The sequence below is a fragment of the Pecten maximus genome, chromosome 4 (genome assembly GCF_902652985.1).
Source record: "Pecten maximus chromosome 4, xPecMax1.1, whole genome shotgun sequence".
Classification (NCBI taxonomy): Eukaryota; Metazoa; Mollusca; class Bivalvia; order Pectinida; family Pectinidae; genus Pecten; species Pecten maximus.
Window position 1 is genome coordinate 48,528,395 of NC_047018.1, and position 19,347 is coordinate 48,547,741.

The 19,347-nt window shown below is 35.6% G+C and overlaps 2 protein-coding genes across 2 annotated transcripts in view; one reads left to right on the forward strand and one right to left on the reverse strand.

Annotated features, from left to right (window-relative positions):
• LOC117326317 overlaps window positions 1-15,062 on the reverse strand; it is a 35,939-nt gene extending 20,877 nt beyond the window's left edge. The window contains exons 1-4 of the mRNA XM_033883014.1: window positions 15,010-15,062; window positions 7,434-8,350; window positions 6,289-6,431; window positions 4,278-4,498 (exon numbers count right to left, since the gene is read on the reverse strand). Coding sequence (XP_033738905.1) covers window positions 4,278-4,498; window positions 6,289-6,431; window positions 7,434-8,349 — 1,280 coding nt within the window. The 5' untranslated portion in view covers window position 8,350; window positions 15,010-15,062. The remainder of the gene's footprint in view (window positions 1-4,277; window positions 4,499-6,288; window positions 6,432-7,433; window positions 8,351-15,009) is intronic.
• A 1,095-nt stretch (window positions 15,063-16,157) lies between these two features.
• On the forward strand, window positions 16,158-17,532 carry LOC117326323. The gene is made up of 3 exons (XM_033883023.1): window positions 16,158-16,286; window positions 16,478-16,779; window positions 17,336-17,532. The coding sequence occupies exons 1-3, from the start codon at window positions 16,198-16,200 to the stop codon at window positions 17,506-17,508; spliced, it is 564 nt and encodes a 187-aa protein (XP_033738914.1). The 5' UTR covers window positions 16,158-16,197; the 3' UTR covers window positions 17,509-17,532.
• The last annotated feature ends 1,815 nt before the right edge of the window (window positions 17,533-19,347 follow it).

Genomic DNA, 19,347 nt, shown 5'->3' on the forward strand with positions numbered 1-19,347 from the left:
AATACCCCTGCAATCTGCACGAATCAATGGTGAATTGGAACTGTTAATTAGAGGCTAACTAAGATAACCCAGTAATATAGTGGCCAGTTGCCATAACAACCATAATTTTGAAAAACAAAGGGCCAAAGGCCCTGAGAAACGTCAGGGTCTGAGGTCATATTATAAGAAATTTAAAATTGGATTTTATAGTCAGACAGTTACATTTGTATCAGATGAAATGTCTTCATCTGGCCCTGGTATTTCTATTCTATATATATTACAGAACACATGTTTAACATATATGATATATCAGCTGACAACTTTACAATAGCTGAGTATAGTTCTTTCCCCATTTCTTTAATGCTTGTGAAAGATTATTGATATACTCCTGAATCAGTAAAGCTGCTTGTAAACTTTGAAAAAAGAATCAACTGAGCGACAAATCGGTCTATTAATTATAACAGAACATGTTGTAACTACAACTAAAGATAAAATCCAAGATGTACACAGCCGAAGTTTTTTTAATTTTATTTATACTTTAAGTTATTAATAAGGCCTATCAAACATCTATTTAATGACCCCTTAAGTAACACATTTTAACTCTGATAGAAAATTGCGGTCGCGTTGTCCGACGAGACATATCTAGTTTTGACACCGCCAGTACATCGGTCACGGATCATAATCATTAGCAAATAATAACGTTATTTAATAAAATCCTCACAAAAAACGGCAATGTAGTTTGTTACAACTTGCCCTCAATTCCTGGTCATATTTCTTACGTATTCTAGCGACTTACAAATGAATATGAAACTGCGAACGGTTGTTGGTTTAGTTACAGTAGACATAACCGCCATTTTGGCTGACTAGTGAAGAGTCCCGTGACAGCTGATGTTATCTCGTGGAATGCTCGGGTGCATTTGACTACGTAAATAGGATTGGTTTTAAGCTATCAAATGTTCCTGCATATGAACTCCGGATGAACAGATGTGAATAGTTTCTCTGTGAATGCATGTAAATTTCCACGACGATCAAACTGATTTTTCTACTTTCGTTTCAAGGCAGTATCGAGACAGAACTACGTAATCCTACGCCAACAAAATTGCATATACTGACGAGGAAAAAAGTTCATAATTATACTCTAAAATAGTCTAGAACACCAAACATTAACATTTCATTTTAAATAATTGCAGTAAACACGATTTACATCACTTAAATTGTGTCAATAATTGCTATCAAAATAGGAACTATATCAGGCTGCGGATGTATATCATTTGTATGACAGAAAAGAGGAATAGTTAGCCGGAAGAGATCTGTCAGTAACAACATTTCCCCACCACGCCTATAACGGCAGGTGCCAAAGGCACCCTGACGTTAAAAAGTGGCATGCACATCTACACATGGTCCTCTATATTTGTGTTAAGTTTCATTTAGTTTAGGAAGAGTTGTCCGGACAAACTTATTATGGTTCTTATCGGAAAACCTGTTTATAGTGACTAGTTGCTATAGGAACCATAATTTTGAGAACAATAAAGTGGCATGCACATCTACACATGATCATTAATATTTGTGTGAAGTTTCATCAGAATTGGTCCATTGGTTTAGGAGGAGTTGTCCGGACAAAATGCGTCTACAGACAGACGGACGGACGGGCGGACAGACAACCTGATTCCAGTATACCCCCCTAACTTTGTTGCGGGGGTATAACAAACATATTTGTAAAACATGCCCAGCCAAATCTGACTTACGAGACACTTAAGGTCCAGAACATATTATTGTACATGAACATGCAAAATATAGAACCTATATACGAGGGTGGGAGAAGTGCAAGAGTGGTTGGGCCAATCCCTACCGACTAGTTGCACAACCCCCATCCTCGTCATCACAATATCAATCTGATAAATTATAAACTACAATACTTTATAGAACATTTGTGCTATATATGCAATGATGAAGGAAGAGCGATAGTGGTTGGGCAGCCCCTACCGACAAGTTGCCATACCATCACCAATACATCATTTGGAACACATTAATTACAGACATAATGAAGATAAAATACCTAATATGTAGCAATTGTATCACAGTCTACAACGTCTCCTTTTCATAAAAAGGAAGATTGACCGAGCTAAAAGAGTTTGCGATTCCTCATTCATAATAACTGATTTACCTTTGGTAGAGATACATGTGTAGTCATTTGAACCAATTCTGCCATTAAGAGCACAAATATTACAATCTATACAAAAATCCAGAAATTTAACACCAGAACCATTGACAACATTATCTATGTGTTGTTTAGGGGGAATGAGATCAACACCCTCAATGTAATCACTATGATCTCCGATTCTTGCACCAAATTGTGTCATTCTTGACACATTCTCTATATTTCTATATTTCCCCTATTGGTCTCCCACCCCAAAAGTGCCACATCCTTCATTTATACAACATATATTTCATTTGGTCAATAATGCTTCAGACCAAATTTCATCAAAATCCATCCAGGTATTCAGGACAAGTGGGGATTTAGAGGATATAACTCAACTTCCCCTATTTAGCCCCGCTTCTCCAGCCCCAGGGGAGTCACACCCTCTGTATACAATGTTTGATCTCCTTTGCCTAATAATGCTCCAGACCATTTCATCAAAATTGATTGAGGCATTCAGGACTACTTGGGATTTAAGACGAATTACCTGAATTTCCTTTATTGGGCCCCGCCCCTCCAGCCCAAGGGAAGCCACTCCCTCTGTTTATACAATGTTAGATGTCATTTGCCCAATAATGCTTCAGACAAAATTTCATTAAAATCCATTCAAGATCTCAGGACAAGTAGGGATTTAAAGGATTTGCCTAAATTTCCCCTTTTGGGCCCTACCCCTCTGGAACCAAGAATACCAAACCCGCTGTTTATACAAAGTTACGTTTATACAAAGTTGATCTCCTTTGCCCAATAATGCTTCAGGCCAAATTTCATCAAAATCCATTCAGGTGTTCATGACTAGTAGGGATTTAAAGGAAATATTGACGGATGGACGAACGACAGATGCAGGACTATGGCCAGGTGAGCTAATAAACATGAACCATAGGAATACCACGGCTAACCAAAATAATGGTTCAAAAGATCATGGTTCAGTTTGCTTCATAATTTCCTTATGTCTATTCGAACTTGAGTAATTAGGTTGTAGGAATTTTGTAACAGCAAATAAGTGTAGTATCTACGTAATACATAGATTGATACATGCCCCTGACTCTGTACTATGTAGTCGTGCAATCACAATGAGAAGTACAACTGTATTATTCAGGATTGTTTGACATGGCAACTTCGACTTTGGTTTTCTAGTAGCAGACAGTTGTCAACAGTGCACGAGACAGTAACTTGACAGTCCAACAAGAGGCCCAGAGCTTCGAGGGTCTGTATTGCTCACCAGGTTGGTTTATTTGAGCAAACATCAAAATAATGTTTATGTTCTATTTGCTAATAGCAGTATTTGTTGATGTATGATTATATTGTGGGGATATCAACTGCTTCAAAGCTATAACCCAAAAACAAAGTAAACATTCAACATGATTGTATTTAAAGGACCTATAAGTCCCTTGGGGTGGCGAAAGAACCCTGGGTCTATTCTTACATCAGGATTGTGTTCATCTCTTGATGCCCAGTAAAGCTATATATGATTATGGGGTGGGGATCTGAATGGTTTCACAGATCAAAAAAAAAAAGGTATTCAAGGATGGGGAAATGATGCTAAGCCCCAAGGGAGAGGTGTCAGCCCCATCATTTGTATAAATTTGAATCCCAGCCTCCTGGGGATATTACCATTGCAATATTGATGTCATACATGAATGTAGCAGGAAGTTGGTTCTTTGAGAATCTCTAGAGATTTGTCACTGATTGTATAAATATTTGTGTTTAAGATTCCCTACATTCCTTATAGAAAGGAATGCTTCTTCCCCTGACCTGGGCTGAGCCATTTGGATTTTCGACTGAACAATGTAGGAACAGATTTCCAGAAATCAAAAGTTTATGCAGAACTGACGGCATGCTATAATCTGCTTAAAATGTTCCTACACTTTGCCAAAATCCAAATCTATTTTATGCCAAAATAAGATTGCCTTCAACTTGCATCAGTTTGGCATAATCCTGTCTCCATACTGATGTTTATATACCAAGATTAAGATTATTTAACCTCTGACCTGCTCCTTCCTGCTAAACATCTAAACATGATTACAAAATATGTTCATAGCTAATTTACATCTTATTGTCACTAGATGTCGCTGCAGAGATGACATGATAAATATAAACTTACGGATTAAATTCAAACAGATATACATCACTGAGATATTGTGATGTAGAAATACAATCTTCACATCTTTGGCAAAAAGATGTAAACCTATGACGTAGCTGTCTTTCTATCAATGGCATTATCGTACGACCTTCAAGATTGTACAAGTCGAGCTTAGGCACTAGCTCAAACTTTGCATCGGGGAATTGTCCTTCCTCACACAGAAGAAGTGCTCTCCAAAGACGCTGTAAGTAAAACAATGTCAATCAATTCTCATCACTAAAATTACATCACTAACTTCCACTAAAGACAACTGCAACTGTAAGCCAATGGCTATCAATCATGGCAACTAAATTAAATATATTGTTTTGGAAAATAGTACCATTGTATTTCTATCCCTCAGAGCCTTTACTACACATATATACCAATTTTGAATAAGACAATATCTTCATTTTGACAAATCAATCAAAACCGTCGATTATATTGCCATTATTATGTTTCTGGAAACAACTGATGTATCAAATTATAGGCATGAACCAGAGATTGTTTTGGTGAACAAAAACAATTGAATGTCCCCCGTTGTTCATTACTATGCATTGATTCTTTTTGCAATCAATTGACCTTTGACCTGTAGATCAAGCTGGCACTGCCCTTTTTCAGTGGATAGATAAAGGTTTACGGCAACTTTTTATTAAAACTTCTTTAACAGTTGAAAAGTTATCACTGGATAGATATCATTAGAAAAATTTGCACTTTGACCTTGAGATTGACATCAAAGTAACCTAACAATAGTGCATTGCACATCGGTTTCAGATGACACAAGCATATACTGCAAGTTTCATAAAAATATCCTCAATGGTTAAAAAGGTATGGCCCAGACAAAATTTGCACTTACTTGACCTTTGACCTTGAGGCAATCATCCAATGAGAGAGAGAAAGAGAAGAACAACTGCAATAAGTCTCCCTTCATTCGAAGGGGAGATATAATAAATTACACCATGTGACCAAGTTTAAATGAAACTGACATAAGAAAAGATGAGCTATTGGACATTACACAAAACTGTGTATAGTGACCTTGTTACCATGACAACCACAATTTCCAAATGAAAAAAATATTTACGAAACAATAAACACAAATATATATAAAAGGAATCAAGCAGTACTGAAAAGTTTTCTTGTTGGTATGAGGTTCAGATCTATTTGTGTGTATATATCCATATATACAACATTGACATCAGTCATGTAACTCATATTTAAGAGAGCAAAATAATGGGAAGACTTTCAAGTTAGATTGGGTGATACATAAATTTGATATTCGTAAAATGTGCACAATAATAGCAAAGATGTAATTAATGCAGCCATTAGACACTAAATATAGAAAAAAATAGCTGCGTCAAAGTTACAGTTCGAACACATTCTTTAATTGCATGTTGATACTAGGAAAACTCATTAGTTACAGTGTGCATGTATATTGTTTCAATTAATTTTGATTGTAATGGTTAGTTTTAAATACAGAGCCTTTGTTTATTTTGATGACATAACTTGGATACCAAATAGCATCCCCTGTTACATTTATAATGATCGGTTAAACAATCTTTAATTTAATGTTAAAGTAACTATCTTCGTCTTTCAAACAACCTTTGATGATATTTTGGTAGATATTTAAAACAAAATATTGGTGAAATGCATTGTGTTAGCATACATATATATGTTGGCTGTTTAAAGTTTTGCTTTCAGATCAATTTACATGTACATCTTTCAATAAAAATGGGTTTTATGAACTCAGTTTATTTATCATATAATAGTTAACATTGCATCATATATGGGTCAGTGGCCATATTACAATGGAACTATTATAAAGTAGGGTTATAAATGTGCAATTATTGTAAAATGTATTGTTGGATACCATATGTTACATCTGAATAATTTGTGAAAACAAAAAGTGAAAAAAATACAGATTTACATGTAAATAATGCATAAATGTTAAAGAATACAATATAGCTTGTTATGAACTTATTATAGAAAACATACATACTTCGTATGCCTCAGGGAATCTGTGTGCTAAGTCCTCTAGCTGATTTCGGATTGGTGTGAACCAGCATACCTGGTACAGTGCATTAAGGAACTGGTCCAAGCTGCAGGTATTCTTTATGTATACCCATCCTTCATGAGGAATACCTAAGATTGACAATTAATCACCAAAACATTAATTAATTTTAATAAATTTAATAATTTATCATTCTGAATAAAGATCAGTTAAATATATAAATAACTAGAACTGTCCCCAGGATGGCTGACTAATACCCTCGCAATCTACACGAGTCAATGGTGAATTGGAACTGTCAATTAGAGGCTAACTAAAATAACTCAGTAATATAGTGACCAGTTGCCATAGCAACCATAATTTTGAGAAAAAGAAAGTGAGATGCACATCTACACATGGTCCTCCATAATTGTGTGAAGTTTCATTGAAATCGCCCTTTGGTTTAGGAGGAGTTGTCCGCACAAACTTAAAGTTATGGTTCTATCGGAAAACCTGTTTATAGTGACCAGTTGCCATAGCAACCATAATTTTGAGGAAAAGAAAGTGGCATGCACATCTACACATGGTCCTCTATATTTGTGTGAAGTTTCATTGAAATCAGCCCTTTGATTTAGGAGGAGTTGTCCGCACAAACTTAAAGTTATGGTTCTATCGGAAAACCTGTTTATAGTGACCAGTTGCCATAGCAACCATAATTTTGAGAAAAAGAAAGTGGCATGCACATCTACACATGGTCCTCCATATTTGTGTGAAGTTTCATTGAAATCGGCCCTTCGGTTTAGGTTTAGGAGGAGTTGTCCGGACGAACTGAAAGTTATGGTTCTTATTGGAAAACCTGTTTATGGTGACCAGTTGCCATAGCAACCATAATTTTGAGAAAAAGAAAGTGGCATGCACATCTACACATGATCATTAAAATGTGTGTGAAGTTTCATTGGAATCGACCCATTGGTTAAGGAGGAGTTGTCCGGACAAAATGTGTCTACAGACAGATGGATGGACGGACGGGCGGACAGACAACCTGATTCCAGTATACCCCCCTAACTTCGTTGCGGGGGTATAATTACTTATATTAAAACACTGCACTAGAAGGAAATCATATCAATTTAAGAATTTGTCAAAATTGTTGTATTTACCTTGAGGTCGGTTTTCAGGTGGTCGGGTTGTAATGTTTGACTGGACTTCCTCACCCTCTGATGATGTTGTTTCATTAATATCTGGGCACATGTCAGTCGACCTGGTCATCCAATTATTACTGCTGATACGGATGACATCCTGATGATTAATCTGAGAATGACTTCTTTCTTGCCTAAACATGCTATCCATGTAGCTTTCCTCATTGTTTGTTCCATTCACAGAAGTTTGCTGGGAGATTTCTAGGAGTGATTGATCTTCCTCATCTGAACCTTGCCGAGCCTCAGGTCTCATTGTATCATTGGTGAACTGGACATCAGCTCCTCGTCTGATGCCCTCCTCCTGTATTGTGGAGTCAGTTCGAGGTAATTCCAGTAATGGCGAGTCCACAGGGGATAGATTTTGATGATTTGTGGTACTATCAGCCATAGTTGCGCACCTTCTCCAGGGATCTTGTAAATCATGATCATAAGGAGCTGGATGAAAATTGTTTTGAAGTATTTTAATAACCAAGACAATAATCCACATCGCTAGCCATACAATAGGCCATAATTCACTAAAAGACGCATTACTGGCCATGGTTTTACATGAAGATGTACTTCCAACAGTAGCTGTATTGCTGGTTTGATGTATGGGATCTCCAAAAGAACTAGTGACCTCTTGTGGGTCATCTTCCTGTAAGATATCCACTGAAATACTTTGTATAGATGAAATTTCTCTGGATGATGTTGAGGGGAGCATTTCTGGATCATTGGAAACAGCCATATCACTTGAGAGTTGATTCTGACAATTGGCCCTTGTATCTCCCATACAGACATTTCCTTCATCAGATTTTTGGTCAGTGTCTCCCATCCTGTCATCAGATTTTTGGTTTTGCTCTTCCATCCCGTCATCAGATTGTTTGCTTGAAGATTCCATCCTTTCAACAAATTGCAAACAAAACAAGGTATTACAAGCGATACAAACCCCTTTGCAATGAACAACACACTTATACTAGTACTCGTGTTCCTGTTTGAGATGTTTAAAGTAAAAAGACAATTAGTAAATGTCATAAAAGCCCCCTATATACAGCAAGTACCTTGGCCTTGGATCCCTGAAACACAACGATGTCTGAAGTATACTCATACTTGACCTTTGTGTAAAGTTTGATTAAAATCTGGAAATGAAGTTGTTTGAGAGTTTATATTGAATTGGGACAGAACTGGACAGGAGGGGCACTATTATATGATGGGGGCATAATGATAATAACATGTGGCATTGATTCTGTATGAGAGTTTTGTATTGTGTATGATATTTACATGTCTTTTTGATACAAGGTAAAGTGTGATCACAGCAACATGGTCTGAATAGTATTGGAATGTAAGAACCTAAGGGCAATTACTCTGTAAATAAGGGAGAGCAACAAATGAAATGCAAACTTGTCCAAGATATTGCCATTATAAACTCAGGTATCAAGTTTCATGAAATTCTGTTGAGACATTGTGTTATGAGAGAGCTGACAAAGAAAGTTTAGTGAATTTAACAAAGGGCAATAGCTCTGTCAATAAGGAAACGCAGAATGTGAAACTCAAACCAATCAAGGTATTGCCATAACAAGAGGCCCAATGGGCCTGTATCGCTCACCTGGCTCTACAGCAAAATTGCAGTTGAGGTCATTTCTACAGAAACTATGATGATAATAACTTTAATTAAATATCAGAGTAAGCCAGGTTTATTCATGTCAATATATTTTCTAGTCCTTCATTCCAGCATACTATTGGTCTAAGATCGGTTCTTGGCGACTCTTGGCTCTAAGCATGCTATGGACAGGCCCAATATCAAGTCCCTGGGCCTCTTGGTTATTGAGAAGAGGTTGTTTGAATATTATAGCCTATTTGACCCATGTGACCTTGAATGAAGGCCAATGTCATCTATTTGAACAAACTTGGTAGCCCTTCACCCAAGCATGCTACGGGCCCAATATCAAGTCCCTGGGCCTCTTGGTTATAGAGAAGAACTTGTTCGAATATTATAACCTATTTAACCCATGTGACCTTGAATAATGGTCAAGGTCATTTATTTGAACAAACTTGGTAGCCCTTCACCCCAGCATGCTACAGGCCCAATATCAAGTCCCTGGGCCTCTTGGTTTGAGAAGAAGCCGTTTGAAGATTATAGCCTATTTGACCCATGTGACCTTGAATGAAGGTCAAGGTCATTTATTTGAACAAACTTGGTAGCCCTTCACCCCAGCATGCTACAGGCCCAATATCAAGTCCCTATATATATATGGTGGGGGCATAATGATAATAGCATGTGGCATTGATTCTGTATGAGAGTTTTGTATTGTGAATTTGTGTATGATCGCGATACATCTTTTTGATACAAGGTAAAGGGCAGTCACAGCACCATGGTCTGAATAGTATTTGAGTGTAAGAAACTAAGGCAAATACTCTGTAAATAAGGGAGTGCAACATATGAAATGCAAACTTGTCCAAGATATTGCCATTATAAACTCAGGTATCAAGTTTCATGAAATTCTGTTGAGACATTGTGTTATGAGAGAGCTGACAAAGAAATTTTAGTGAATTTAACAAAGGGCAATAGCTCTATCAATAAGGGAACGCAGAATGTGAAACTCAAACCAATCGAGGTATTGCCATAATATAACCATGTATAAATTTCATGAAATTCCATGAAGAATGAACCTTTTGAGAGTGCTGACACAATTATATTGGAGTAGAATAAACTAAGGGCAATAACTCTGTAAGTAAGAGAGCAACAGCTCTAAAACTCAGACATTTGAGATATTGCCATGATAGAATTATGTAGAACTTTCTGAGAAACAGTGATAACAAACTTCACAGCTAAGGGCCAAGGGGAGCCTTTTGATAAAAAATTGAGAAAGATCCATGAAGAACTTAATGAGAAATAGCGATAACAACCTTCAACTAACAAAATGTCAAAATGGCTGTCTGTCGGCCAACTTGTTTTGTGTTTAGTCTCAAAAAGGACCATGCACAACTAGAATCCTCAGGAAACATACAGGTGAAATTTTACAAAGTTCAATGAAATACTTTCTCAGAAATAGCAATAACAAAATTTGACTAAAAATTCAAAATGGTCACCTGTCAACCATCTTGTTTTCAGATCAGTCTCAAAGATAACATGCATATATAGTGACCACAGAGATTCTTCTGATGCAAGAGGCCCATGGGCCTTAACGGTCACCTGGGTTTAAACATATTTCAGTTAATTTTACCCTTTTTGGCCCCGCCAATAAGCACCTGGGGGTCAGCCAGGACGAACCTGTGCAAACCATCAAGCTGTCATCCAATGCTGATAATCTTAACAAAGTTAGAATGAATTCCAATGGAAATCAAACAAATGACAGTCAAAATGCGATTTCCCCGTATAAACTATAGGAAAGTTTACCCCCTCACCAGATTTCATTGAATTAGGGTCAGCAGATATTTAAGAAATGTCCATGAAGAACTCTCTGAGAAATAGCGATAACAACAATTATCAAAATGGAAAAAAGGCCCAATGGTCCTGTATCGTTCACTAGTTATAGACTTTAAAATTGATCTAGGTCATTTATGAAGATAATAAGCTGATTGTGACTTTATTTAAATGTCAGAGTAAATAAATTTTGTAGTCTTTCATCCCAACACTATTGGCCCAATATCATCTCCCTGGGCCCCTTGATTACTGATCATGAGAAGCAATTGTTTAAATATTTTAGCCCATTTGACCTCTGTGACCTTGAATATTGGTCAATGTCATTTATTTGAACAACCCAGCAAGCCACAGAATGGATATCAGGCCTCTGAGCCTCACAGTTATTGCAAAGAAGTTGTTTAAAGGGAAAAACTTACTCCGGTCAGACGACAGACGCTACACCAAGTACTTTATGACTGGTAGCAATTTAACTAATTTCACAGGTCCTTCGGACCAGGTGAGCTAAAAATTAGAGCAACATCCTTCTGATAAAAGACTCACCACCTTAATTAGGTCAATTGACCCATATTGTCTCTGTAAAACAAATGGGTCCCATGTCTGGTAAATTTTGAGCAGAATCAAAAGTATTAAATTTAATTTGCATTTGATATTTGATACTGAAGATACTGTTATAGATATACTGTTAATTACATTTTCATAGAAAAATATACCAGGTCAGCTTTTAATTTACCCAATTGTTGTTTGTAAGCAGTGTTTTGATTGGTCAAATAATAAATTGTGATATATCATTTTTATAGAATGAATAATTTTTGATATTTTACTGGTAAAAATGTAATGAATAGAGGATATTGCATTGTTTAAATTCCCGTTGAATATAACATTTCACAAGTATGACAGAATATCAATATTTTCATGAGTGCAAAGCATGAGTGAAAAATATCGAAATATTCTGTCATACTCGTGAAATATATGTTACATTCAACAGGAAACCATTCAATTATCTTTTAATTGCATTATTATGATTAATAACAAAATTAACAACTACAAAAAATTATATATAGTGTCAAAAAGTGTGGGAATCAGTAACATAATTCATGACATTGTCTCTCACTGTGACGTTACTCAACGTCAACATGATTGCGCCATTTTGAAAGGACTGCATGATCAACGCAATTTACGCGTTTTCTGCTGTTATTGGAGAATCTGTGCATGAAAAGCTAATGTCAAGTGAGTATAATTTGTCAAAAACTTGTCTAAAGATTTCAGAAATACTACAAATGAAAATAACCCATTTATCTATCTTCGCTTCGACTGAAAAAATCAATGAGGTGAATACAAAGGTTTGATCACTCTGATTGGTCAAAAAAGAAAAAGTTTATTTACACTGCAAATCTTATAAATATAAGTTTTATCAGTTTGATAGATATCTTTCTACCACAATACCCTGTGTTATTCAACTCTCAGACCATCAGTTAATCATTACAGCTGTTGATTAACAATCTGTTTAAACCACACGTGGTATAAACTCTGTACGAATTTTGATTGGTTAACACGGTGAACTTTGACCCAAGCTACAATTGTTATTGACGTCATCAATAATCTAATGACGTCACATCACCGGGTCCCGGACGTCACCGGTACACTTTATTTGCATACGCGAAATTATACTTGGCCACGTTTCCCTTTGATTCGAACCGATATTATTGTGGTAGAAATAGGTCACACAACTCGAAATTGTTGGATATGGAATTTATTTCACACTCGTAAGTTATTTTTTAAAAGTTGCAAAAAACACTCGCTAAAGCTCGTGTCTTTTGCAACTTTGAAAAAATAACTCACTCGTGTGAAATAAATTCCATATCCAACAACCACGCGTTGTGTAACCTCTATATATTTCACAGGAAAAAAATGCAATAAAGTATTAAATCAAACAAGCCATAACTGTAGTGGGGCCCTTGACACGAGTCACACAAACTACTAATAATTTGTTTGTTTGTTTTTGTTTAACGTCCTATTAACAGCCAGGGTCATTTAAGGAAGTGCCAGGTTTTAGAGGTGGAGGAAAGCCGGAGTATCCGGAGAAAAACCACCGGCCTACGGTCAGTACCTGGCAACTGCCCCACGTAGGTTTCGAACTCGCAACCCAGAGGTGGAGGGCTAGTGATAAAGTGTCGGTACACCTTAACCACTCGGCCGTCGCGGCCCCTTCAACTAATAGAAGCTGCAATATTTTCCCATAAGTCATAATACACCTTAACACCAAACTTGATTAAAATTTGTCAACATCTAAATTTCGATCGATCAGAAGCCAGCTCACTGAACTTGGATGTCAGTTTTGTGTTTCTTATGTTATCATTAAGACAAAATATAAATATCACAGAAACTATACGAGAAAGCTTGAAGAGCGCTGGCCAGTATGAGTTTGTGCGACACAGCTACTATGACATGTACAATATTGTACCTCAAAATACCAGACTCAGCAATAACAAAGTAGGCTATTTCGAACATGAACACAATATATAATTGTATTTAGTTCTCCTTATAAAACATTGTACATTTGATTGCTTGTGAAACGGTGCTTTAGTTCTAAATGGTTCACTTTCTTTTTTGATACAATATGGCGATCTCAAAGTGTCCTGATGCACCTTAATTGATATGAAAAGAACATATAAAACTATAAAATGCTATACACTCCATCATGCTCAGGGCTTTTTTGGGGGCCGATTTGGGGCCGAATTTCGGCCCCATTCCCCATGGCAAAATTGGATATTTTTCCCAATCTGACCACTTTAAATTCCCAATCAAATGATCTATAAAAAAAAAATAAGTCTTAAAAAATCCGGATGGTGCCGTCCTGTCTTTGCTTTATAGGTTATTCTGGCCTGATAAAAGGAGATAATGCTCTAGAGTCCAAATAAATATAGCATAGATCCATATTTGTGTCTACTTGTTATTTTTACCATTATTTCCATTTTTTCCCAATTTACCTGTTGCCGCGCATTTTTTTCTAAATCCCAAAGCCATAGGCTCCATTCCCAAAGTTGTGAAAAAAAAAACCTGGTGCTAACAAAAGGAAACAAAAAGCAAATTCCAACTAAAGACCATGCAATAAGCCTAGCCTACATTATAAGTTGTAAAAACCCTGGAATCATTAGTTCAAGTTGAAATCATTAAATACTTGGGAGGCAAATAACAAATTATCAAGCTCCCAATACGGATTCAGAAAAGGCCAATCAACAACACAGCAATACTAGAAGTCTTAGATGAAATAACCAAAGTACTTGATTCCTAAAATGATTTACCTTGACTTCCAAAAAGCCTTTAAATTAAGATAAAATCAATGGGAATTAGAGGATCACTTTTGTAATGGATATCAGCATTTCCTAGCAATCACCAAACAAGGGTCAAGATCAAAGTTCAACCAGTTGGGCACCTGTAGTCTAAAAAGTGAAGTTCTGCAGGGGAGTGTACTAAGGCCTGTGCTTTTTCTAGTTTTCATTAATGATATTCCTGATTGAACAAGATCCAATGTCAAACTATTTGCAGACAACACAAAAGTGAACTGCCCAAGTTCAGATCAAGACTCAAATGTCATTCAAGAGATTCTCGACAAATTACAGTTATGGTCAGAAAAATGGCAAGCTGAATTTTACTCAACAAACATGTTAAAGCTCACATGTTGGCTACAATAAACCTCTAATAAATTGGAAGACCAAGTGATCAAAAATACTGAAGAAAACGATCTAGGAGTCATTTTCAACAACAAGCTGAATTTCAGTGCACAAGTAGATTGTCTAGCATAGAGTGTGAACATTTGAGCATCTCGACAAATGTATGCTAATAAGTAACCCTCTTTACAAGATCCCTTGTACGGCCACGAGTATCCAGTCACAGTCTGGAGGCCTCAACACAAGAAAGACATTGTCACTCTTGAAAGCATCCAAAGAAGACTCATACGTACGGCTACCACTAGTCTACCATCACTTCAGCATAGGAGAACCAAACTTCATGGGCTCGACTAAATGGAGCAAGCCCAATGAGGGGACATAGCAATAAATTAGTAAAACCACACACAAGATTATATATCAGAAAGCTATCAATATTATTGCTAGGTCTACTGCTTACATTAATTGGTACCTTTCAGGTGCACAGCGCTTCACTTTCGTTTTGGCAGCTATTGCACCATAAGCCTTTTCACGGTAATTCTCGGGCATGCGCATAAACACTTCCGGACGGCAACCACTGTTTACATTAGTTACCACAAAACACTGTCGAAGCGGGAGAGTTTAAACAAGCTTAAAATCAATTCGCTGAGAACTATAGCTAAAGATCACGGTATAGATTTTTCCAAAAAGAAAAAAAGCTGAAATTATCAATGAAATCATTACATCTCAAGTTGAAACATCTGTTCTAACTCCAATTGTACACCAATCCCTCCCCACGGATGGTGCAACACCGAGATTCAACTTACCCCCGTATAACAAGGTGCGGTATACCAATCCAGATGGCATCGTACTGCCAAAAATTAGTTTTAAACAAATTTATGACTTCTTGATTGCGAGACCAACTTCATCTGGGAGAACAGTACAAAACCACAAAGGTTTAGACCGTGCGGTAAAGCATTTTGACGCAGGTGACGTCCAGGATATAGGAGTATCACGGGTAATTAGTGTTGTAAATTGGTGTCTAGTATGAGTTAGTTGTGGTTAAGTTTTAAGGATGAATCTTTTTTTTTTTTTTTTTTGTAATTGAACCATATTTTTTTCCTTTCGTGTGCTGAATTCCAAATATCACTTGTCAATTAAACTAAAATAATATCTTGCTTTTGTTTAATTTGATACATGCATTTAGAAGCGTAACATGTTAAATGTAATATTTAACATTTTCATATAAAAAAAATTGCTTTTTTGATAACAAAAAAAAAAAAAAAAAATAGAAAAAAAAATAATCTAGATATAATCTCCAAAGATATGTTTTGACAAAGATTTTTATTTTCATATAATACTAATGCTTTTTTTGATATCTAGATCTAGATTTTTATATATAGAAATTGCTATGAATTTGAAAACTTGATATGAAATTTTCAAGAAAAATAATTTAAAAAAAAATCAAATCAAGCTCAAACATGGATTATTTACTTTAAAAATTCAAATATCTCCCAAATTTCTCTCAATATAGACTATGTATTTTGGATATCAAAAAAATATTTTCATATAAAAAAATATGTTAAATAAAAAGTAAAACTGCCACTCATAATGAATGTTTTCTCATTCCTTGTAGATTGATGCAGACACATTTTATGTCAGAGCAAACTGTCATGCATCAATGAAGAAACAGAAGTATCAAGTGTTTGTATGCATGTCTGCCACAGATTCTTCCACCATACAACATGGGTATTGTCAGTGTCCTATAGGGTCAGCTGGGTTATCTTTTACTCTCAACGTTTTGTTTTCAGGGGTAAGAATTGTTAATAATTAAATGAAAGAGCCAGATCATCTTGCATAATTTGTAAATGTATCATATTCATAAACATATGACTAAGATAATAAAATCTTGAAGATAATATTACTTTAAATTCTTAATCTTATCTTAATTTATTTAATAGGTTAGCCCAGACTTGCAGTCATATAGGTAGTGTACTTTTTGCATTAACCTATACAAAACCACTGGAGAAGAGCTGCACATCAATACCCTGCACATGGAATGTTCCTGGCCGTGCAGTTAAGCCCATAGGACCGATGAGTTCCTTGCCACAAAGGAAACCAAAACTACCTGTTACAGCAACAAAGCAGGTAGCCACATCACATCCGGACACATATGATCCTCATCACACTTGTGATAGAGTTGTTTATACTCAAGAATCTCTTCACCATCTAAGAAATCTGAAGGATGTTTTTCCCAATACAGGTAAGTTTTAAAAAAAATGCAACGAAAGTTTCATTTTCACATTTTATGTAGGCCTAATTGGAAACTTTAATAACAATAACATGTCAAACAAAATTCAACAGAAAAACAGAAATACAAATTAATATTTTGCAACCAGTTACATGTAGTATGTATACTAATAGCTAGGCAATGACATCATTTCTTTGAACATGAGTTAAATTGACTCATATACCTCATTTTTTTAAAAATCCTTACCAATATGCTTATATATATGTACATGCACTGTCTACAGAAACCACTGAAATATTTATGCTTACCAGACGATTAAAAATTGTCGCAAATTTTGCATTTCGATACATTAATACCTTTAACTTTCAATTATTAACTTTGAACATGTGTAAAAATACACGTATAAACACTTCTTGTGATTATAGATCATAATGACAGTTTACAAGTTATATAAGCAATGTTGACAATTTCTAAAAATGCAAATTTGAATATAATAGTCAAGGCAATCATATCATCTATCAACATGTATGTATTCTTTACATAAATAACACTGAATGGTCCTTTTCAGGAATGTCCCATTTGTGGAATATTGGTGACCATGTTCCAGAGGCCATTCAGGAAGAGGAGATAGAGGCTGTGGAAAATCCAATGTTTATAAAGATGAAAAACATGATCTACTCTAACAGCAACTGTAAGATTTCTTTAAAAGCCAAATGTTATTTATTGATAAAAGGATTGTAATTAGCTTTTTGTATTGAAATTTAATGTGAATCTTTCTTAAAAGAAGTCAGTAAATTACAAAGCCTACATGCATACAATAGACAGCAAACAAACTAAGAGAATTTTACTTCCAATGCTATTGCATCATACATTGTAATGCCGGAAATGAAACTGTGTTATCATATATTTTTTTAAGAAACTTTCGAAAGCATGCTTTTGTAGCAATTTTTGTTTTAAAAAAAAGTATTAATAAGAATAAATAAGTTAGTCTTAACCTTACTGTACAGTAGTTTCGGCTTCATACGTTTCGGTATAGAACCGGTTCGGGTAATTCCGTGCACCCGGTGTGGATGTCACATGTCTCACGCTGTAATTATTTTACATCCGCCCTGAAATACATGCTCTGACGGACAGACAGGTCTGTCTTTCGTTACCTTTTTTTGTTAATGGATTTCCCATTGTGTTGGAAATGCTGAGCGGAGGTATGACATGCCAAATGTCAAATAATAATGTAATACAGAAGAAAAAAAGATTTTACCTTAGGGCGAATATCTTCTTTCACATTATGTGTATTATGCCTAATATTGTTAAATTTTCACAGTTAATGAACTACACCAATATCAAAACTTTAGGAATTTATGTAAATTTATCAAAGTACTGTTTAAAAAAGTTATATGATTTGTCCTCCATACTCTATATTGTATTTGTTAAATGTTGTAAAGATGTTCTCTCTATACATTGTATTTTTGTAAAGAGATGGAATAAACAAAGTTGTAAGTTGTGTTTGTTTTTTTACCTTAACTTCAAATAATTTTACCTTTTAAACGTAAAATAAAATATTTTATCCTTAATTGTAGATAAATAGGATCGGGCCACATAATAACAAACATGAAATATACTTACTTCAAGTATAGACGTGTATTTCAACACGGGATATTCATAATTCAAAAAAAAGCGTTGCATGTTAATCTCTCAAAAGCGGTGACATTAGCTGCTAAAACCAAAGTTTTTTTTTAGTTTATACGTATATACCAAATAAAACCAGAGGTTTAGAGCTAAAAACGATCAATCAAACTATGCTCTGTATCTGTAGGAATGAATAGTTGTAGTTTCTGGGGGGGGGGGGGGGGGGGGGGGGGGGGGGGCAATATTTTTGGTTAAAAAATGAAAGTAATGGAATGTGTGTAGACACTCTATTTACACCATTATTCCATAGAGACGGAGACGTGTACATGTATGAGTAATAATTATATGATTTTTAATGTTACACGTTTAGTAAGAATTCGAAAGAATAACAAGAGTTAAAGACATTATGGATCATATTAAAAAAATGTTTTTAGAAACACAATGTAAGTTTACTTATTTAAAGTTTGATTTGTAGGAATCTCATAATTATCTATTGAATGACATTCATGTAGAATTGGTATGATACATTGATAAGCTCAAATATTTCTTGATGTGTTGACTCGATATTATCTACCTTTAAATAAACTTTATAATTATTAAGAGACTGTTGTGGTCTTGTTTTATGTTAAAGTACTATCCAATAGACTACATGTATAATTTTAATAATGAGCGACGCGACACAATATACAAGTCAGCTGAAGAGTCGAAAATGTCGCGAACCCCCCCCCCCCCCCCCCCCCCCCCCCCACCCCCCCCCCCCCCCCCCCCCCCCCCCCCCAACATAATAACTCAATATATTAGACACCATAGTATTCTCTATGTTCTGATTGTAGCTGTATAATTGAAATAAAGTTGTCCAACTTATTTTTAACATGTTCTGGCAGTTCAGTCCAAATTGTTTATACTGTTCTGTTCAAAATATAGCTTCTTTCTTGGCAATGGTAGCAGTTGCTC